Source organism: Pyrus communis, chromosome 4 (genome assembly GCF_041283825.1).
Source record: "Pyrus communis isolate YQ-2024b chromosome 4, ASM4128382v1, whole genome shotgun sequence".
NCBI classification, from domain to species: domain Eukaryota; kingdom Viridiplantae; phylum Streptophyta; class Magnoliopsida; order Rosales; family Rosaceae; genus Pyrus; species Pyrus communis.
Genome location: NC_142568.1, coordinates 18,485,358 through 18,501,733, shown reverse-complemented (window position 1 = coordinate 18,501,733; position 16,376 = coordinate 18,485,358). Strand labels below are relative to the sequence as shown.

Genomic DNA, 16,376 nt, shown 5'->3' with positions numbered 1-16,376 from the left:
CATAAAAATAATTATTTTAGCCATCAGATTTAAATTTGGACCGTTATATATTTTTTTACCATTAGATTTAATCATATTAGATCTTAACCGTTAAATTTAATGAAATTATAAATATGAAACTAAAAAAATACATATATATGAAATCTAAAATTTGAGTTTTACTTCAAGGGTTGGAGTAGATCTTAGAGTGTGTGTGTGTGTGTGTGTATTTTTGTCAAATGATGAATTTTGTTATATTAGATATTAGATTAGCTACTAACGGGATTTGAACTCACGTCATGCAAGAGCTTAACACATTTCCACCATTGTGGTAAAGAGTCACTTGCTTAAAGTGTATATATATTGATGCTTTTGCTTCCTCTCCTTACTCTGCCCTCACACTTAAACCCCGCCTCTCTGCATATTCTTTTGCTTCCCCTGCCCAATTAATAGTCCACAATCCACACACACCCTCCATTTCTAGCTTTTGCCTTCAAAGCCCTTTGGTCTTGCTTTTGCCTTCAAAGCCTTTTCGTCTCGTGACTGCACGGTGACTAAAGCGATTAGTCACAGAGTAGGCACCCAAAACGTCACTGTAGCGGCCAGAGGTTACGAAAACAAAAAGGTGACCACTGCTTGTTTTGTTTTTGTTTTAATTGTTTGATGTTTTTGTTTTGTATGTATGATTTGGAAGAACTTAAGAAGACAGGTTGCGTGCTCTTTCATGATATTGTTTGAACAATTTTCATGATGCCATTCAGCACGTAATCTGCCTCTCTTTCTCAAATATTAAGTTTCAACTTTATATGAATCCCTTTTTTTTTTTTTGTAAGTATTTGAGTAAAATATAATTCATTATTTATTAAAATAAGTCCAATCTCTTGATTTTAAAATTATTTTATTATCAATAATTGTCTCTTTAATGATAAAATTTACTGTAAAAATTAAAATTCTTTCTGTACATCTCTTTGATTATTTATTCTTACTTATTTTTCATTTTGTTATGCCTTCTTCTTCTTCCTGCTCTAAACTTCATTTATAGATTTAATTTTTATAATCAGCCTATATCACAAGTTAATTGTATTTATCTACTGTATGACATATTCTTTTTTATAATCAACCTGTATCACATATTATGTTTTGTACATTTTAGTTAAGTTTCAAATCTCGCTTATAGGTATAATATACATTCATATATTTGTTACTTGACTTAGGTCGTATATTCGGTAGATGGGTTTATGTTATTATATTAGTTTTTTGTTAGAAGATATTAAGTAGATTTGTTAAAAAAAAAATGGAGAAAATTTAATACTGGACTTAACTAATAGCCATGTTGATTTTTTTTACCTAAATCTAAACGCCCCTACCAACATTAGTTGGAAATTTTGCAAATATTAGCACTATTAAATTAAAATTCATGCAGTTGTAACACCATATATGCAAATATATGGTTTATATAACTAGAATGGCAAGAGATTAACATGTAGAAGCTCCAGAAGATGATGCCATAGTAAAAAACTCCCAACAAAACTCAGTGAACCTTTCCTCTCTTTCAGAAAATAATATGCTCGACTCATAATAGATTTAAGTCCAATAATGAGCTTATTATCTGTGATAGTAAAGGCCACTATATATCTAACATAATCCTAGCCAAAACTAATGAGGAATCCCTGTCAAAATCCATATAGGAAACTGAATATGTTTCCTTGTCCAGTGGGAAATCAATTTCAATGTCATAATACAATGCTAATATGACTAGAATATCAACATTCACAAAGGGAATTAATTATGAATAAAATTTGATATAGAATTAAAGATATTGAGAAAAGAAAAAAGTGCAAGACCTTTGAGCTTGTTTCTAATTTCTTCACAAACATAAGAACAAAAAAAAAAAAAAAATGAAAAAATTCAGTGCAGATAAAACCTTTTGAATTTCAATACAATTTTCTTCCATGATATTCATATTTTTCGTACTTTCTGCATATCCCAAGAAAGCTTATAACTTGACTTCATTTTACTATAGTCTAAGCATGTTAAAAAAATTGGGAGGAGAAATGGTTTCTTAACAAAAAAGTTAAATATAAAAAGAAAAGGAATAGTGCAGGCATTGGTTCAGGAGAACCAATGTTACCTTGAATTGACGACAAATAGTGCTTATCATATCGTCAATCAAGGTAATATAAAAAGAAACTACACCTATGCAATGGTCATAGATAACAAAAAAAGGAAGACATAAAAAGAAAAGGAATAGTGCGTCAGGCTTTTATGGACACAATATGTATCTTCTCTCAGAATTTTCAAGGAAAATGTGTATTATGTCTAGCATATAGATGAGTATAATGGGTTGGGCTCTATAGCATAGGACGTAGGAGGTTTAACCACTTTCAAAACCACTTATACGATCTCTCGAATCATTCATTGTGCATCTTGATGTCATTTTAATATCTAACCCTTTAAGAATCTAAGCTTATCATTTCGCATGATACAATAAAAAAGGTATAAACACACCAATGAAGCAACTTTTTAATCCCAAAGGTCAATTTTATAGGTTTTGCTTGCTTTTAGCAACTCAGCAACAAATAGAGAATCATTGTGAAATACAAAATATCCATTGCCAAAAACTCAGTAAAAAACAAGGAATCAATAAACCATTAAGGAAAAACAACAAAGAAAGCCATTAGGTTACTATATTCAAGCGTTCCCATTTGCCTTGGAATGGGGGTACCACCTTAGACACATATCCAAAAGTAGTATAGTTATTTAAAACAATGACTCGGTCTTATCACTTGCAGCCATGTTTCCAATTGCTGCATTTCTTGTGTTTTATTTTTTATTTTTCTCTAATCCAACATAAATCACATACATAGTTCACAACAACAACAACAACAACAATAACAAAGTTATTTTCCATTAAGTGAGGTTAGCTATATGAATTCGAGAACGTCATTCCACTCAGTTCTGTGCCATGTCTTACGTTAGTTCCAAGCACTCTAAGTCTTTTCTTAGAGTCTCTTCCAAAATCTTCCTAGGTCTTCCTCTACCCCTTCAGCCTTAAACCTCTGTCCTGTAATCGCATCTTCTAACCAAAACATCAGTAGGGATTCGTTTCACATGTCCAAACCACCATAACTGATTTTCTCTCATATTTCCTTCAATTTTGACTACTTCTACTTTACCTCCAATATCCTCATTCCTAATCTTATCCTTTCTCGTGTGCCTACACATCCAACGAAACATTCTCATCTCCGCTACACCCATTTTATGTACATGTTCATTCTTCACTGTCCAACATTCCGTGCCATAAAGCATTGTTGGCCTTATTGCCGTTCTATAAAAATTTCCCTTGAGCTTCAATGGCATACGACGGTCACACAACATGCCGGATGTACTCTTTCATTTCATCTATCCAGCTTGTATTCTATGATTAAGGTCTCCATCCAACTCTCCGTTCTTTTGCAAGATAGATCATAGGTAGCGAAGGCGGTCGCTCTTTGGTACTTTCTGATCTCCAATCCTCATCCCTAACTCATTTGAGCCTCCGTTTGCACTGAACTTGCACTCCATATACTTTGTCTTTGACTATTTAGATGAAGACCTTTAGATTCCAAATCTAAAACCGAGTCCTAGAAAATCTTATTAATTTCTCAACCAACAACCTTTAGCTCCAAAGTAGTTCATTACTCTTGTCTCAAAATTCCCCCACTCTTCTTTGTGAGTATAAAGACATTCTATTTTTGCCACATAAACAAAACAGGTATAATAATATATATATATTTTTTTTCAAACTTGAATTTGGCTTATCACTTCAGAAATTTAATCTAAGAATTGTACAAAACATACAAAAAATTACTAAATTCGAGATAAAATCACACAGAAAAAAACCCAGAAATTTAACGAAACATTCTCCAAAACCCATAAAGTTAAAAGGAAAAAAAAATCTACAAAATGATGAAAATTTTACTAAGACCCAATTATATTGATCACAAATTTGAAGTAGATCTTTATACCTGAGGTGCTGAGAAATCGTTTGAGACCAAGTCGACGCCAACCTTCGCCGAAATCGTTGCAAAAACGTCGGAAAACTCATGAGTTTTAGGGATAAAATCACAACAAATGGTACATTCAAGGGATAAATCTGACCTAGGGAGTGAGATTGGGTATGGACTTCAGTTCGTGAGGTCGAAAGGATGAGAATGGTGGTTGTTTGAGGTGTTTCTGGGTTCGTGGGTAGGGGTTCTGAATCGAGATGTCGAGAGAAAGAGAGAAAGAGAACGACGATCAGAGGCGTGGCAGAGGCGTAGCAACATAAACTAAGCGAGGGCCAAAATTTGAAAAACATTGCACTTATGAACAGTATTTCAATTTTAGTTTAAATTAAATTTTTTCTTCCAAGTCTAGTTAATAATCCAAATTTTCTTTAAACTTTTCCTTCTAAATGTTACTTGTGACTGACTCTTGTGTGGCCAAAAGATTAATTAAGAATTGACAAGGTTCCCCACCACCACCACCACCACCCCCCCCCCCCCCCCCCCAATTTGAAAAATCTCCTCCATTCCTTGTAAGATGTACGGCAGGGTGGAGCTCTATTATTCTTGCTTGGTCCTTACAGTTGCCATCTCATTTTTTTTTTTGTAAACATATTGAATCAAGCGTTTCTTCTATGCGATAGCATTTCTTTTCTTTTATGCATTTATGCAAATTCAACTTCGTTAATTAACTTGTTTTGCTCTCTGTCTTAGAACAACGATGGACCATTCATGTACCAACTGTAAGCTGGTTTTGTTCAAATTCCTGCATGCGTTCTTTCTTTTATGCATGAGCACCTGCCTCGAATCTACAGCACTTCGTAGCCTTACTCTGCTTGGAAATGAATGTGATCGCTTGGCTCTGCTAGACTTCAAGAAAAGAATAACTGCAGATCCTTTGGATGTCATGAGCTCGTGGAATCATTCCATCCATTTCTGCAGCTGGGTTGGGGTTTCTTGCCACCGTTCCACCAAAAGAGTCTTGATGTTGAACCTGGAATCTCAAATGTTGGTAGGCTTCATTCCACCTTCCGTTGGAAATCTTACTTATCTTACTGGAATCAATTTGGGAGCCAACAACTTTCATGGGGAAATTCCTCCAGAAATGGGTCGTCTACAAAGCCTACAATATCTCAACCTTTCTTATAATTCCTTCCGTGGGGTAATTCCAACTAATTTGTCACAATGCACACAACTAAAAGTGCTTGATCTACAAGACAATCGGATTAAGGGGTCCATCCCCAACCAACTCAGTTCATTGTTGAATTTAAAATATCTGTTGCTTTATGGTAACAGTCTCATTGAAACCATCCCACCGTGGATAGGAAACTTTTCTTCTTTGCGCTTCCTTTATCTTGGGAGCAACAATTTGCAAGGAAGCATACCAAATGAGCTGGGGCATATAACAGGCTTGGTGGAATTCATCGTTGAGCTGAATAATTTGTCTGGTATGGTCCCTTCTTCAATCTATAATGTTTCTTCCATACAAATTTTCAGTGTTGCCGTCAACCAGTTGCATGGAGAGCTACCACCAAATCTCGGCACTATGCTTCCTGATCTCGTAGAATTTTACTGCAATGAGAACAAATTCACAGGAAATATTCCTATATCATTGTCAAATGCTTCTAGACTTCAGATTCTTGAATTTTCTGTAAATGGCCTATCTGGGACAGTCCCTGGTGAAAGTGTAGGAAGCTTGCAAAGCTTATTGAGGCTAACCATGGAATTCAATCAGTTAGGAAATAGAAAAGTTGGTGACTTGAGTTTTCTCAGTTTCTTGGCTAATTGCACTAGTTTGGAGCTTTTGGCACTTAGCGATAATAATTTTGGAGGAGGAATCCCGAGATCCATAGCCAACCTTTCGACCCAACTTAATTATCTTACACTGGGGGGAAATTTTATACATGGAAGCCTCCCTAACGACATTGGAAACCTTATAAACTTGACCGCTCTACACTTAGAAAATAACCATTTGGACGGTAGTGTCCCGCATGAAATTGGGAAGCTAGAGAAGTTAGAGGAACTGTATTTGGGTAGTAACGAATTTTCTGGGTCAATCCCGTCTTCCCTTGGTAACATGACATCATTGTTAAACCTCCACATGGAGTTCAACAGGTTTGAGGGTAATATACCTCCAAGTCTTGGAAACTACCGAAACATTTTAGATCTTAACATTTCAAGTAACAACCTTACGGGCACCATACCTAAAACCCTTATGGAGCTTTCAACCCTTTCAGTTTCTTTAGACCTGTCTGACAATTATTTGACTGGTTCGCTGCCCCTTCAAGTGGGTGATTTAGTGCATCTCACAGAGCTAAATGTATTAAGAAACAATTTATCAGGTGAAATCCCGAGCAACCTTGGCAGTTGTGCTAGTTTGGAGCGCTTGTATTTGCAAGGTAATAAGTTTGAAGGAACAATTCCTCAATCTCTTAAAGATTTAAAAGGCTTGGAAAGACTTGATATTTCAAGCAACAACTTGTCTGGGCAGATTCCTGAATTCATAGGCAAGCTGGGTGCTCTCAACTATCTCAATCTTTCGTATAATGATTTTGAGGGTGAGTTGCCTAAAAAAGGTGTTTTTGCAAATGTCAGTGGTGTCTCTATTCTTGGAAATCATAGGCTCTGTGGTGACATCCCACAATTACATCTACCTCCATGCTCCCCAAAAAAACACCACTCATCTCGAGGATTACATTCCCCAAAAGTAGTCATCCCCATAGCATGTGTACTTGGAATCATAATTGCTTTATCTTGCTTCTTTGGTGCTTGTTCAAAGCTCAAAAAGTCAAGAGATAGACTTGCAACTTCCCGTTCTTATAAGGATTGGAAATTAGGTGTCTCCTACTCACAACTTGTTGAATCAACTAACGGGTTCTCTGTGGATAATCTTATTGGTTTGGGAAGTTTTGGTTCTGTTTATAAAGGGGTGATTCCTAGTGATGGAACAGTAGTTGCTGTTAAGGTATTAAACCTTCAACAACAAGGAGCTTCCAAGAGTTTCATAGACGAATGCAAAGCTTTAAGGAGTATAAGGCACCGTAATCTTCTCAAGATCATAACTGCATGCTCGAGCATTGATAACCAGGGCAAGGACTTCAAAAGTCTAGTTTTCGAGTACATGGCGAATGGAAGTCTAGACTTAATGTTGTATCCAAGATATGAGGAGGAATCTCCAAGTAAAAGAATGAGTTTTATGCAAAGATTGAACATTATCATTGATGTTGCTTCTGCGTTAGATTATCTCCACCACCATTGTGAAACGGCCATTATTCATTGTGATTTAAAGCCAAGCAACGTACTTCTTGGTGAAGATATGGTAGCCCATGTTGGGGATTTTGGTTTAGCAAGGTTCTTATTTGAAACATCAGATGATCCCTCATTCAGTCAAACAATGTCGTCTCAGCTAAAGGGTTCTATAGGTTACATTCCTCCAGGTACGGGTTTCTATCATTCTAACTTCCTTTTTATGTTCTTGGTAAATTATTACTAAAAACCAACTAATTAATCTCTATTGATGAAAAATACATTACTGCTTCTTTTTTTTTTCTTGGTAAATAAGTAACATATAAATCCAAAGAAGATATTGTTCTAATAGTCCATTGCATTTGACATATTGTATGTATGTCCTGGTAGAGTACGGCACAGGAGGCCATGTTTCCATACTTGGAGATGTTTACAGCTATGGGATACTATTGTTGGAAATGTTCACAGGAAAAAGGCCTACTGATGACATGTTCAAAGGCAGTCTAAGCATTTACCAATTCGTAGCCATGGCTTTGCCTGGCCATGTCATGGACATTGTTGACCATTCAATTATCCTCGACCTCGAAGTAGATGGTGATGACAACGATGACACAGTGCGAGAACGAACTCCATCTAGACGTAACAATTGTGGGCCGGTGAAAGCAAAGAAATTAAAGGAATGCTTGGTTTCAATGATGCATATAGGACTCTCTTGCTGTGCAATGTCACCGAGGGAGCGGATGCCAATGGATGATGTTGTCAGAAAAATGAGCGCAATCAGAGACTCGTACCTCAATGTTGAAGAAGACTTGAGAAGGACAAAGTATGCTGCTCAAAGGAGAAAGGACATGATCATTCATTAATTATATTTTCCACTCTCTACTCACCAAAATTTTCTTTCTATTTTTGCTTTCTTTCTCTTGCTATCGCTTTGAATTTTGTCTCGTTGATGTTTGTGGTGTGTTTACTTATATGACTTGAAGCTTTCGGATTTTAATTTGTGTGGTGCTTTTCAGAATTTTAATGATTAGCGATTTTTGTTGGATAAATTTTTTTATGTTCTTTGTTGAATGGCTAACTTCTGCAAAAAGTAGAAATTGCAAATGGTCTTAGTAGTGTGAGAGAGAAGGTGGATAGTAACAAAATTGCTAGTTCCATTTTTCTTTAATCTCAAGATTTATTGTTATTGGTGATCTAAAAATGTTATTTTGCCATATTCATAAGTGAAAACATAAAACAAATTTTCACTTGTAGAAGAGAAGCAGAAAGTTGAGTGATGGTGTGAGCTGAACGTTAAGGTTTAGTGCAAAGGGTTTGGAGTGAATGGGGCATAAGTTAGGAGCATTTTTCTGTTATAGTTGAAATCCTAGGATCGATTATCCACTCCATAAAATTGCTTGTATAAAACAAAACAAAACATTAAATTTAATATGAAAATTGCTAACATTTCTTACAATATGTTTTATTAGAAAAGAACGAATTCTCAAAATTTTTAGCATTGTCACTTAACTTCACAGTTTGTAAATTTGCGCATAATATCTTTATTATATATGTACGTATGTATTTTAACAAGTTTTGTTTTCCGTACACGTATTAATGATTTGTTAAATTGTATGTTTTTTAAAACTCCAACGTACGATACCTATTTTTCAAGTTTAAAACATGTTATTTTCACACGTTTTTTAATAATACATATAAATTCACGCATTTTACCCACATTATTGATTAAATAAATATTAAATTTTTTAAAAATGCCCAAAATTTGCAAGTTTTATTTTAGTAAGGTTATACACGTGCGTATTTTTCACATTCTATACCGCTTAACTTTTGACCTTCTTTCCATTTTTACAACTTTCATTTTAGTTTTTGAGTCCGACCGAAACGTTCAATTTTTGAGTCCTATCGAAACGTGCCAATTTACCCTCCTACCATAAAAATAAATTTTTTTAAGACTAGTGAAAAAAGCCTCACAAACTTATTTTTATCCAAAATTATCTAATGAACTTTTTTTTTTAATCATAAGAACAGTTACAAATTTTATGAAGAAATGATTTTCGATGACATTAAACTTTAACTTATTTACGATACATTTACTGCACCCAAACTAAAATCATGCATGACACTATCACCACCGCTCTCATGTTTTTGTCATTATTATTTATAGTAATTAATTAAGTTTTTTTTATGAAATTAAATAAAGCCAATTTGATAAAAATGAAGTTATGAACATGAACACTTCTTAATTCTTTAAGTGTTTTTTATTAAATATTTTCGTTTGATTTATAAATTTGGCTGTCAAAATGAAAAAGAGTGAAAACTCAGGCTAGGCGAAAATCATCTACTCAATAATAAATAAGAAAAAAATTGAAATTGTTGTATGAATTTTTAATTGAAACTTAAAAGAGTAGGTGAGGTATGAAAGTGAAATGTTTTAAAGATATTGTATGAGGTTGTAATAGACCTCAAACATGAGGGATTATTATGTAATTTACCCAATTTTTAATTGAAACTTAAAAGAAAACAGAACATTAGCCCTATTCGATTATCTCCGTCAGCGGAGCCTTACTTCCCCAATCGGGCCAGTCCCGGCATTTGTGCTCTCATCTCTCATACAGTAGCAGCCCTTGATCTGAGTTCTCTCCAGCTATCTTCGGTAAGCATTGGTCCTTTAGCTACTCGTTCTTCCTATCTTGCTTTCGCGTATGTAGAAACTGCTGCTTACTTTTGAATTTTTTCCATCTGAAATTCAAATTTCTAGCGGAATGCGCATTCGATTACCTGTTTTAGGGTTCCTTTTCTGTGCAATTCATGAATCGTTTCATCTATTTACACAGCCTTTTTAAATCCCAAAATTTGTTTTCTGTGATTGGAATCAGGCAATATCGCTAGCGCCCAGAAGTTGAAAGAGTAATTAGAAATTTAAAAAGGAACAAAAAGTTGGATTTTTGTGGGTTTTTCTGTATTTGTACTTTGGGTCAATGAACTGCTTTTCATTGAAGATGAAATTGCACATTTTCTTGAATTTACATTCTTTGTTAGTTCGTACTCTTGATGAATTGTTGTTAAAAAAGTAAACCACTTTTATTATTTTTGTACGTAGTTGTAAATGAGTTTGCAAATACTCGTAGCTGATCGATTTGGCGTAAGTTTCATGATTTGTGAATATAAACACTCTGCAATTTGGCATGAAAGTGTTGAAATTATGCAGATTTGCATATTGGGTTAGTCTTGAAATTTTTGAATTTGTAGTAGTGTTATCAGTTGATGCAGGAGCATCTAAGGGGCTCTCGAAAGCTAAGTGAGTCTGATAGCTACATAGCTGGCTAGGGTTCTTGTTAATTTGGGAGTATTTCATGTTTCCTTTATGTTTTGTGTAGCCTATATTTATAGGATTAGGATTTATTAAGTAGTAGGAATAGGATTAATTGGGAATTCTAGGTTGCTGTCCACTAGTCTAAATAGGCCAAGAATGTATTCAGATTTTATCAATATATTCTCAGATATCAGAGTTTCCTCTTGGGTTTCTTGCCATAGGACTCAATTATCTTCGTTCCAAGTTTCCAACTTCAATTAGATTGCTCTTTTATCTCTTCTTTCTGTTTTTTATTGTTTGGATTCTGTTTGTACTGCAATTTGGCGCTGTTCTATCTGTTGGACAGCATCTTACTTTACCGTATTGTTGCAGGAACATGGCGAAGCATCATCCTGACCTGATTATGTGCCGGAAGCAACCTGGAATAGCTATTGGAAGGTTGTGTGAGAAGTGTGACGGTAAGTGTGTAATTTGTGACTCTTATGTGCGTCCTTGCACGCTTGTTCGGGTTTGCGATGAGTGCAACTATGGATCTTTCCAGGGAAGGTGTGTTATCTGTGGAGGGGTTGGAATTTCTGATGCTTATTACTGCAAAGAGTGTACTCAGCAGGAGAAAGATAGAGATGGCTGTCCGAAAATTGTGAATCTGGGAAGTGCCAAAACGGATCTGTTCTATGAACGGAAAAAGTATGGTTTCAAGAAAAGATGATCTTAGTAGGTCAAGTTTTGTTTAGCTTCCGGAAATCATTTTGTTGTGTTCATCATTGAGGCTTAGGCTATATTACAATCAGGTGTTTTTCTTAGGAAGCTTGCTTATTACTGCTCGTATGTTTTGACTGTTGTATTTTCTTGTTCGATATGTTTCCAACCAACTCTAATTCTGTGGCTAATCTAGCGGAGTAATTTATGACTTCGGTAATTCTCCCTCGTAATCTTTGTAGTTTGTCTGCGGCATCCATCTATGGATGTTTGAAGTCCTCATTGTACTTGGAGCTTTGTTAATCCAATTTTAAATATGCGATTATATGTTCATTATCTCAACTTGGCATTTCTTTTTATCTTCTACTGAAGTTGCGAAGGGATTCTGCTAAAGATTGCTTGTTGGTTAATGGTTCAGTATGTCAATGCCATGCTCTTTCAAAATCCTTCAAAATCTCAATTGAATTCATTCCGCTTAGTGATTTTGGCCAGATATGGTAGTCAAAAGAAAAAACCTCGGTATACAATGCGATCCGAAACTTATGCTCTGCACGTGAACACCTTTGGTAGATGATCCAACCATACAGATTTCGATACCAACCATTCAGATTTCGATCAAGCTCTATACGGTTATTGATAAACCGTATATTTCAATATGTATATGTATATTACGTTTATGGTAAAATACGAATCATTCTGATGTGTGCAACAAATTGAAACACTCGTAAATTTACGAACGAGGATAAATAATTAAGAAATAGTTGTATTGTTGGTCATGATATCAAACATCATTGGATTTCATGTTTTATGTAAAATAAAATAAAATAAAAAATAAAATAAAATTTGGAGAGACTTGTTGAGGTGATAAGGACAACCAAATTTTATGTCCCATGCTACGTAGCAGTCCCCTGTACAATCATTGGCTGGTCAAAATTGCCAATTGGCAACACCTGCATCCCTTAAATGATCATCACTTCCAGCAACCGGAACACGTCATGAACCAATTTTAACAAAAATGTCAATTCAGCAGCAGCTTGTTGCTGAATATATCTCATGGCAGCCAAATTCCGCCATCAGTAAAAGTTGAGGAAAATTTGTCACCTTCCCTTCAACTTCACTGCAATTCGCAATCACTTGGAACAGTGGTTTAGTTTGATACCTAGTAGGTGACTGATCTATTGAATGACCTAACTCAGCTTTTCATCTTAGAGTAGATTATCCTCTCTGCTTAGACATAAAGTATCGTGGTACCAAAAAAGATTTTTCATGCAACATAAATGCTACCTTAAATTCGTATACTGTCATGTGGAAGAGATAAGACACATAAAAATGTGTGATTGTTTCATTATAACATCACATGTGCATCTTGCTGTGGATAAGTTTCTCTCCTCTATACAAGACTTGAAGACAGAATATGGAACACCGAAAGTTCCTCTCCCTCTATACATGCCCTAAATTACAACAACCAGAACACTAGTTCCCTTTTTAGTCGAAATAGTCATGTATAAGCCGATCTACCAAACCGACCTTGCACTCATTTTTGTACTTGAGTCATTTCTCCAACTTGCATGAGTCCCCCCACCCCCACCCGCCACCCACTCGCCACCAACCTCCTATGCATCATGAGTTTAGAACTCTATCTACTCATTATTGTAATAGTTTCGAACTTTTTCGTCCTCTTAAATCATTTAAATAAAAAACTGCCCCGTTTAATCAATGCAAAACATTGCCTATTGAGAAAGACACACTCCCCCGAGGGTTTAACCCTCCCCACTCCCCAAACCCAAAACGATGACTTGGCTTCGCACAATCCCTCCACTTTGCCGCCTTGAGTCGTGTTGCCCCGTCATCCGGGCAGCCCCCGCCTCAAGAATCTAATTGTGTTGATAGATACACGAACGGAGATGGCATAAAAGTATCCTTGAATCTCAAGGAAGAAGACCTGGCCATATCTGAAAGCAACAAGGAGCTGCTTGAGTATGCATCTTTAAATCCAACTGTAATTCCATAAAGCTTCTTTTAACTACGTATGCAGGGCATAAATTTAGCCAAGTTAGCTAAAGCCAATGTGTTTTGCCCTATCCATCCAAGTTTGAATCTCCCTTTCCGTAGTTTTTGATGAATTTAGTATAATTATTTTATCGCACGCTCGTTTTATCCTATGAATGCTTAAAACGGTGCAAATACATTCCAAATCGAAATTTACTAGTATTGTTGAACCTTTTGTGATGTTTCATTGTTTTGTTTCTTGCTTATGTTTTTCTTAGGTGTGTACTAAATTGGATGTTGGTTTGGTTATTTCCAAGCTTTCCACATGACTTTCGATACCCAATGAAGAATATGAAGAACCCTACTTTAATTTTGTAAATTTTTTGTTCTAAATGAAGGTAACATGGGGATTTGTTCTGAATGATGTTCTGTTCTCTGGATGTCTGATATCAGTTTTTGATCTGCTCACAGAGTCATTTGATTTACATCTTTTGCTAGGGTGATAATATGCCTCCACCATTCACTTCGTTTGAATCTATTGGCTTCCCATCTGAGATTCGGAGTTATTGAATTATTCTTCTGTGTTTGTTTCTTTTTGTGTAATACTGGCAACCATTAGTGTAAATTACCCGAGTGTTTTGTGCAAAGTTATGTGATTGCTAGAGGTCAATAACACTTCCTAATCAAGTATTATATATCTCATAGGTATTAGGATGGGAAAGGCACCCAAGAGCACTAAGGTATTGGCCTAGTAGGGTGCGAGTGAATGCGACCCATCGTCTCTGCTATCTTCCACTTAACCGAGAAAAACATGAACATGAATTCATAATTAAAGAAGAATAAGTGACTAATTTTATTATGCATCCACTTCCACTACTTCTCATGAAAATTTCCGAGTTGATGATTGCTTTATTCCAAGTCCTCGGTCACCCCTCTTTGAAAATGGCTCGGATAGTGCCTAGACTTAGATTGGGTTGGTTAACTCGTAAAACTAAAGGTATATTAAAGGAAAACTCTTTTGTTACTTAGTAATATTGTTTAGAGATACTTCTCTTACAAGAGATTTTACGTTCGAATATCAAGAGTGACTTAGCTAGTAAAAAAATATGCCACGCTCGTTTGAAAAACTTATGGTGAACTACTAAAAAGGCACATTAGGCTCCACTAACATAGAGTTTAACTAATTACAAGCCTTGAAAATTCAATGTGGTCAATCATATCCATTAAAAAAAAGGGTTGAAATGTCCAGAAATAACCTTAAAATGTCCAAAATAATCTTGAAGGGGATCGAGTGGGAAGTTGAAATATCCGAAATAAACTTGAAAATAAGTCATGTGGGTATGTGCAAGGCACATGACTTATTTTGGATGGAAAACCTTAACGGAGTTAGGATGAGATGACAAATTCATGATTTTCAAAACTTAATAGAGTAATGCTACACTTACCACATTTTGCATACCACATTTGTATCATCTCTGTAATATAGGTAGGGCTGACCAATCATGTGTTAGGATTTTGGCTCGTCAAAGTTAATGTCATATTTTGTTTACGATTGTATTAGGGAAATTAAAGGAGCACCGATTCTTCTCCTAAAAAGACTAGGAAAGAATCAAAGTTTCCTTGTACAATTAGATTGGGAATCCTTGAACATATATTGGAAAGTGAATGAAAGTGTACTTTCCTATTCCATAAGAACATGAAACTTAATCAGAAAATAGGCATGTAAACCACACCCTATATTTATAAATAGGGTGCGGCAAGGCTAGGTAAAACCACTGGAAAGCCAAAAACAGCCGCTGGCAAGGGAGAGAAAAGCTAGAAACAGCTGCTGGCAAGTGAGAAAAGCTAGAAACAGCCGATGAACACACAAGTATAAATATAGGCCTTAATATTGATCTCAACAAAACCACCTTTAATTCCTTGGCAACGTACTTTGCATTTCAATTGCCTCTGTGCGTTTGTTTGTCGTTCAGTAGTGTACATTTTAGCTGATTTTAGTCATCAAGATGGATTTAACCTCAGTGAAGCTGATCAAAACCAAAAGCAAAGAAAAATCGGAAGAAGCAACTTCAACAACACCCACAGATAAGGAGGCTAGATTAATGCGACCAGAGAATGTTCGATGCCCGCCAGCCCCAAAAAAGTCCCGACCAGAGAATGTTCTGACTATGGTTTCTTCCACTTCGCTATGTTTTTCCACTTTACCACTGCCGCAAGTGTTGCATAACAAACCACACTTAACCGAGACAAAACATGAACATGAATTCATAATTAATAATAAGTGACTAATTTTAGGCTAGTAAAAAAATATGCCACTAGTAGACTACTAAAAAGGTACATTAGACTCACTAACGTAGAGTTTAACTAATTACAAGCTTTGAGAATTAATTTGATATAGTCAATCATATCCATTAAAAAAAAAGGGTTGAAATGTCCGAAATAACCTTAAAATGTCCAAAATAATCTTGAAGGGGATCGACTGGGAACGTAATACAACAAATTGCTTAAAATTTTAGTTCATATAACGAATTAAAAAAGATGTATAAGTTTTTATCACATTTGAAAAAAGAAGGCCTTATTTATTTGAGATACTTTACATAGTTACATTTCAGATATCGCCAGTGTTTCTCTTTGGCAGCAACAACCTTATCCCTCTTATTTTCAAATTCAACAATTTAGTGGGCTGCGAATGTGACCCGTCGTCATGCTTTCTTCGACAATGTACAGGGAAGACTTCCAGTCAACAAGTCAATTCATAAACCAATCTCATAATTCCAGTGTTAACTTATCTCAAATGCCACGAGTTTAATGGACGGTTAGTGGGTTTTAACTCTCTGCCATTTTTCTACATATTACATGCATATTTATTTCTGATCGTATAATGTAAGACGAACGCATATGATTTGATGATCACCAAAATCCTCTCAAAGGATCCGAAGAAAATCTTGATTCTACATGTTGTTAGTTTGGTGTCTAGAATTTATTGAATTATATACTTATTATAAAATTTAAGGTACATTGAAAAGAAATGTTTTATACTTTATAAGGACAAGAAGCAGTGTTGGAGAAAAAGTGGGTGCAGCTGGTGTATTTGTACCAAACAAGGTCATTTTTATCTCCATTAA

General features: G+C 35.4%; 1 protein-coding gene and 1 pseudogene across 2 annotated transcripts; both read left to right on the top strand.

Annotated features, from left to right (window-relative positions):
- Window positions 1–386: 386 nt before the first annotated feature.
- Window positions 387–8,299, top strand: LOC137723654 (LRR receptor-like serine/threonine-protein kinase EFR; annotated as a pseudogene). Its single transcript, XR_015961741.1, has 3 exons — window positions 387–604; window positions 4,719–7,441; window positions 7,641–8,299. The product of XR_015961741.1 is annotated as an LRR receptor-like serine/threonine-protein kinase EFR (transcript).
- Window positions 8,300–9,772: 1,473 nt separating this feature from the next.
- On the top strand, window positions 9,773–11,598 carry LOC137722449 (PHD finger-like domain-containing protein 5A). The gene is made up of 2 exons (XM_068461454.1): window positions 9,773–9,903; window positions 10,936–11,598. The coding sequence occupies exon 2, from the start codon at window positions 10,940–10,942 to the stop codon at window positions 11,270–11,272; it is 333 nt and encodes a 110-aa protein (XP_068317555.1). The 5' UTR covers window positions 9,773–9,903; window positions 10,936–10,939; the 3' UTR covers window positions 11,273–11,598.
- The last annotated feature ends 4,778 nt before the right edge of the window (window positions 11,599–16,376 follow it).

What these genes read in the sequence shown, in the direction of transcription:
- LOC137722449 (XM_068461454.1), top strand. Translation starts at nt 10,940, where the DNA reads ATGGCGAAGCATCATCCTGACCTGATTATGTGCCGGAAGCAACCTGGA.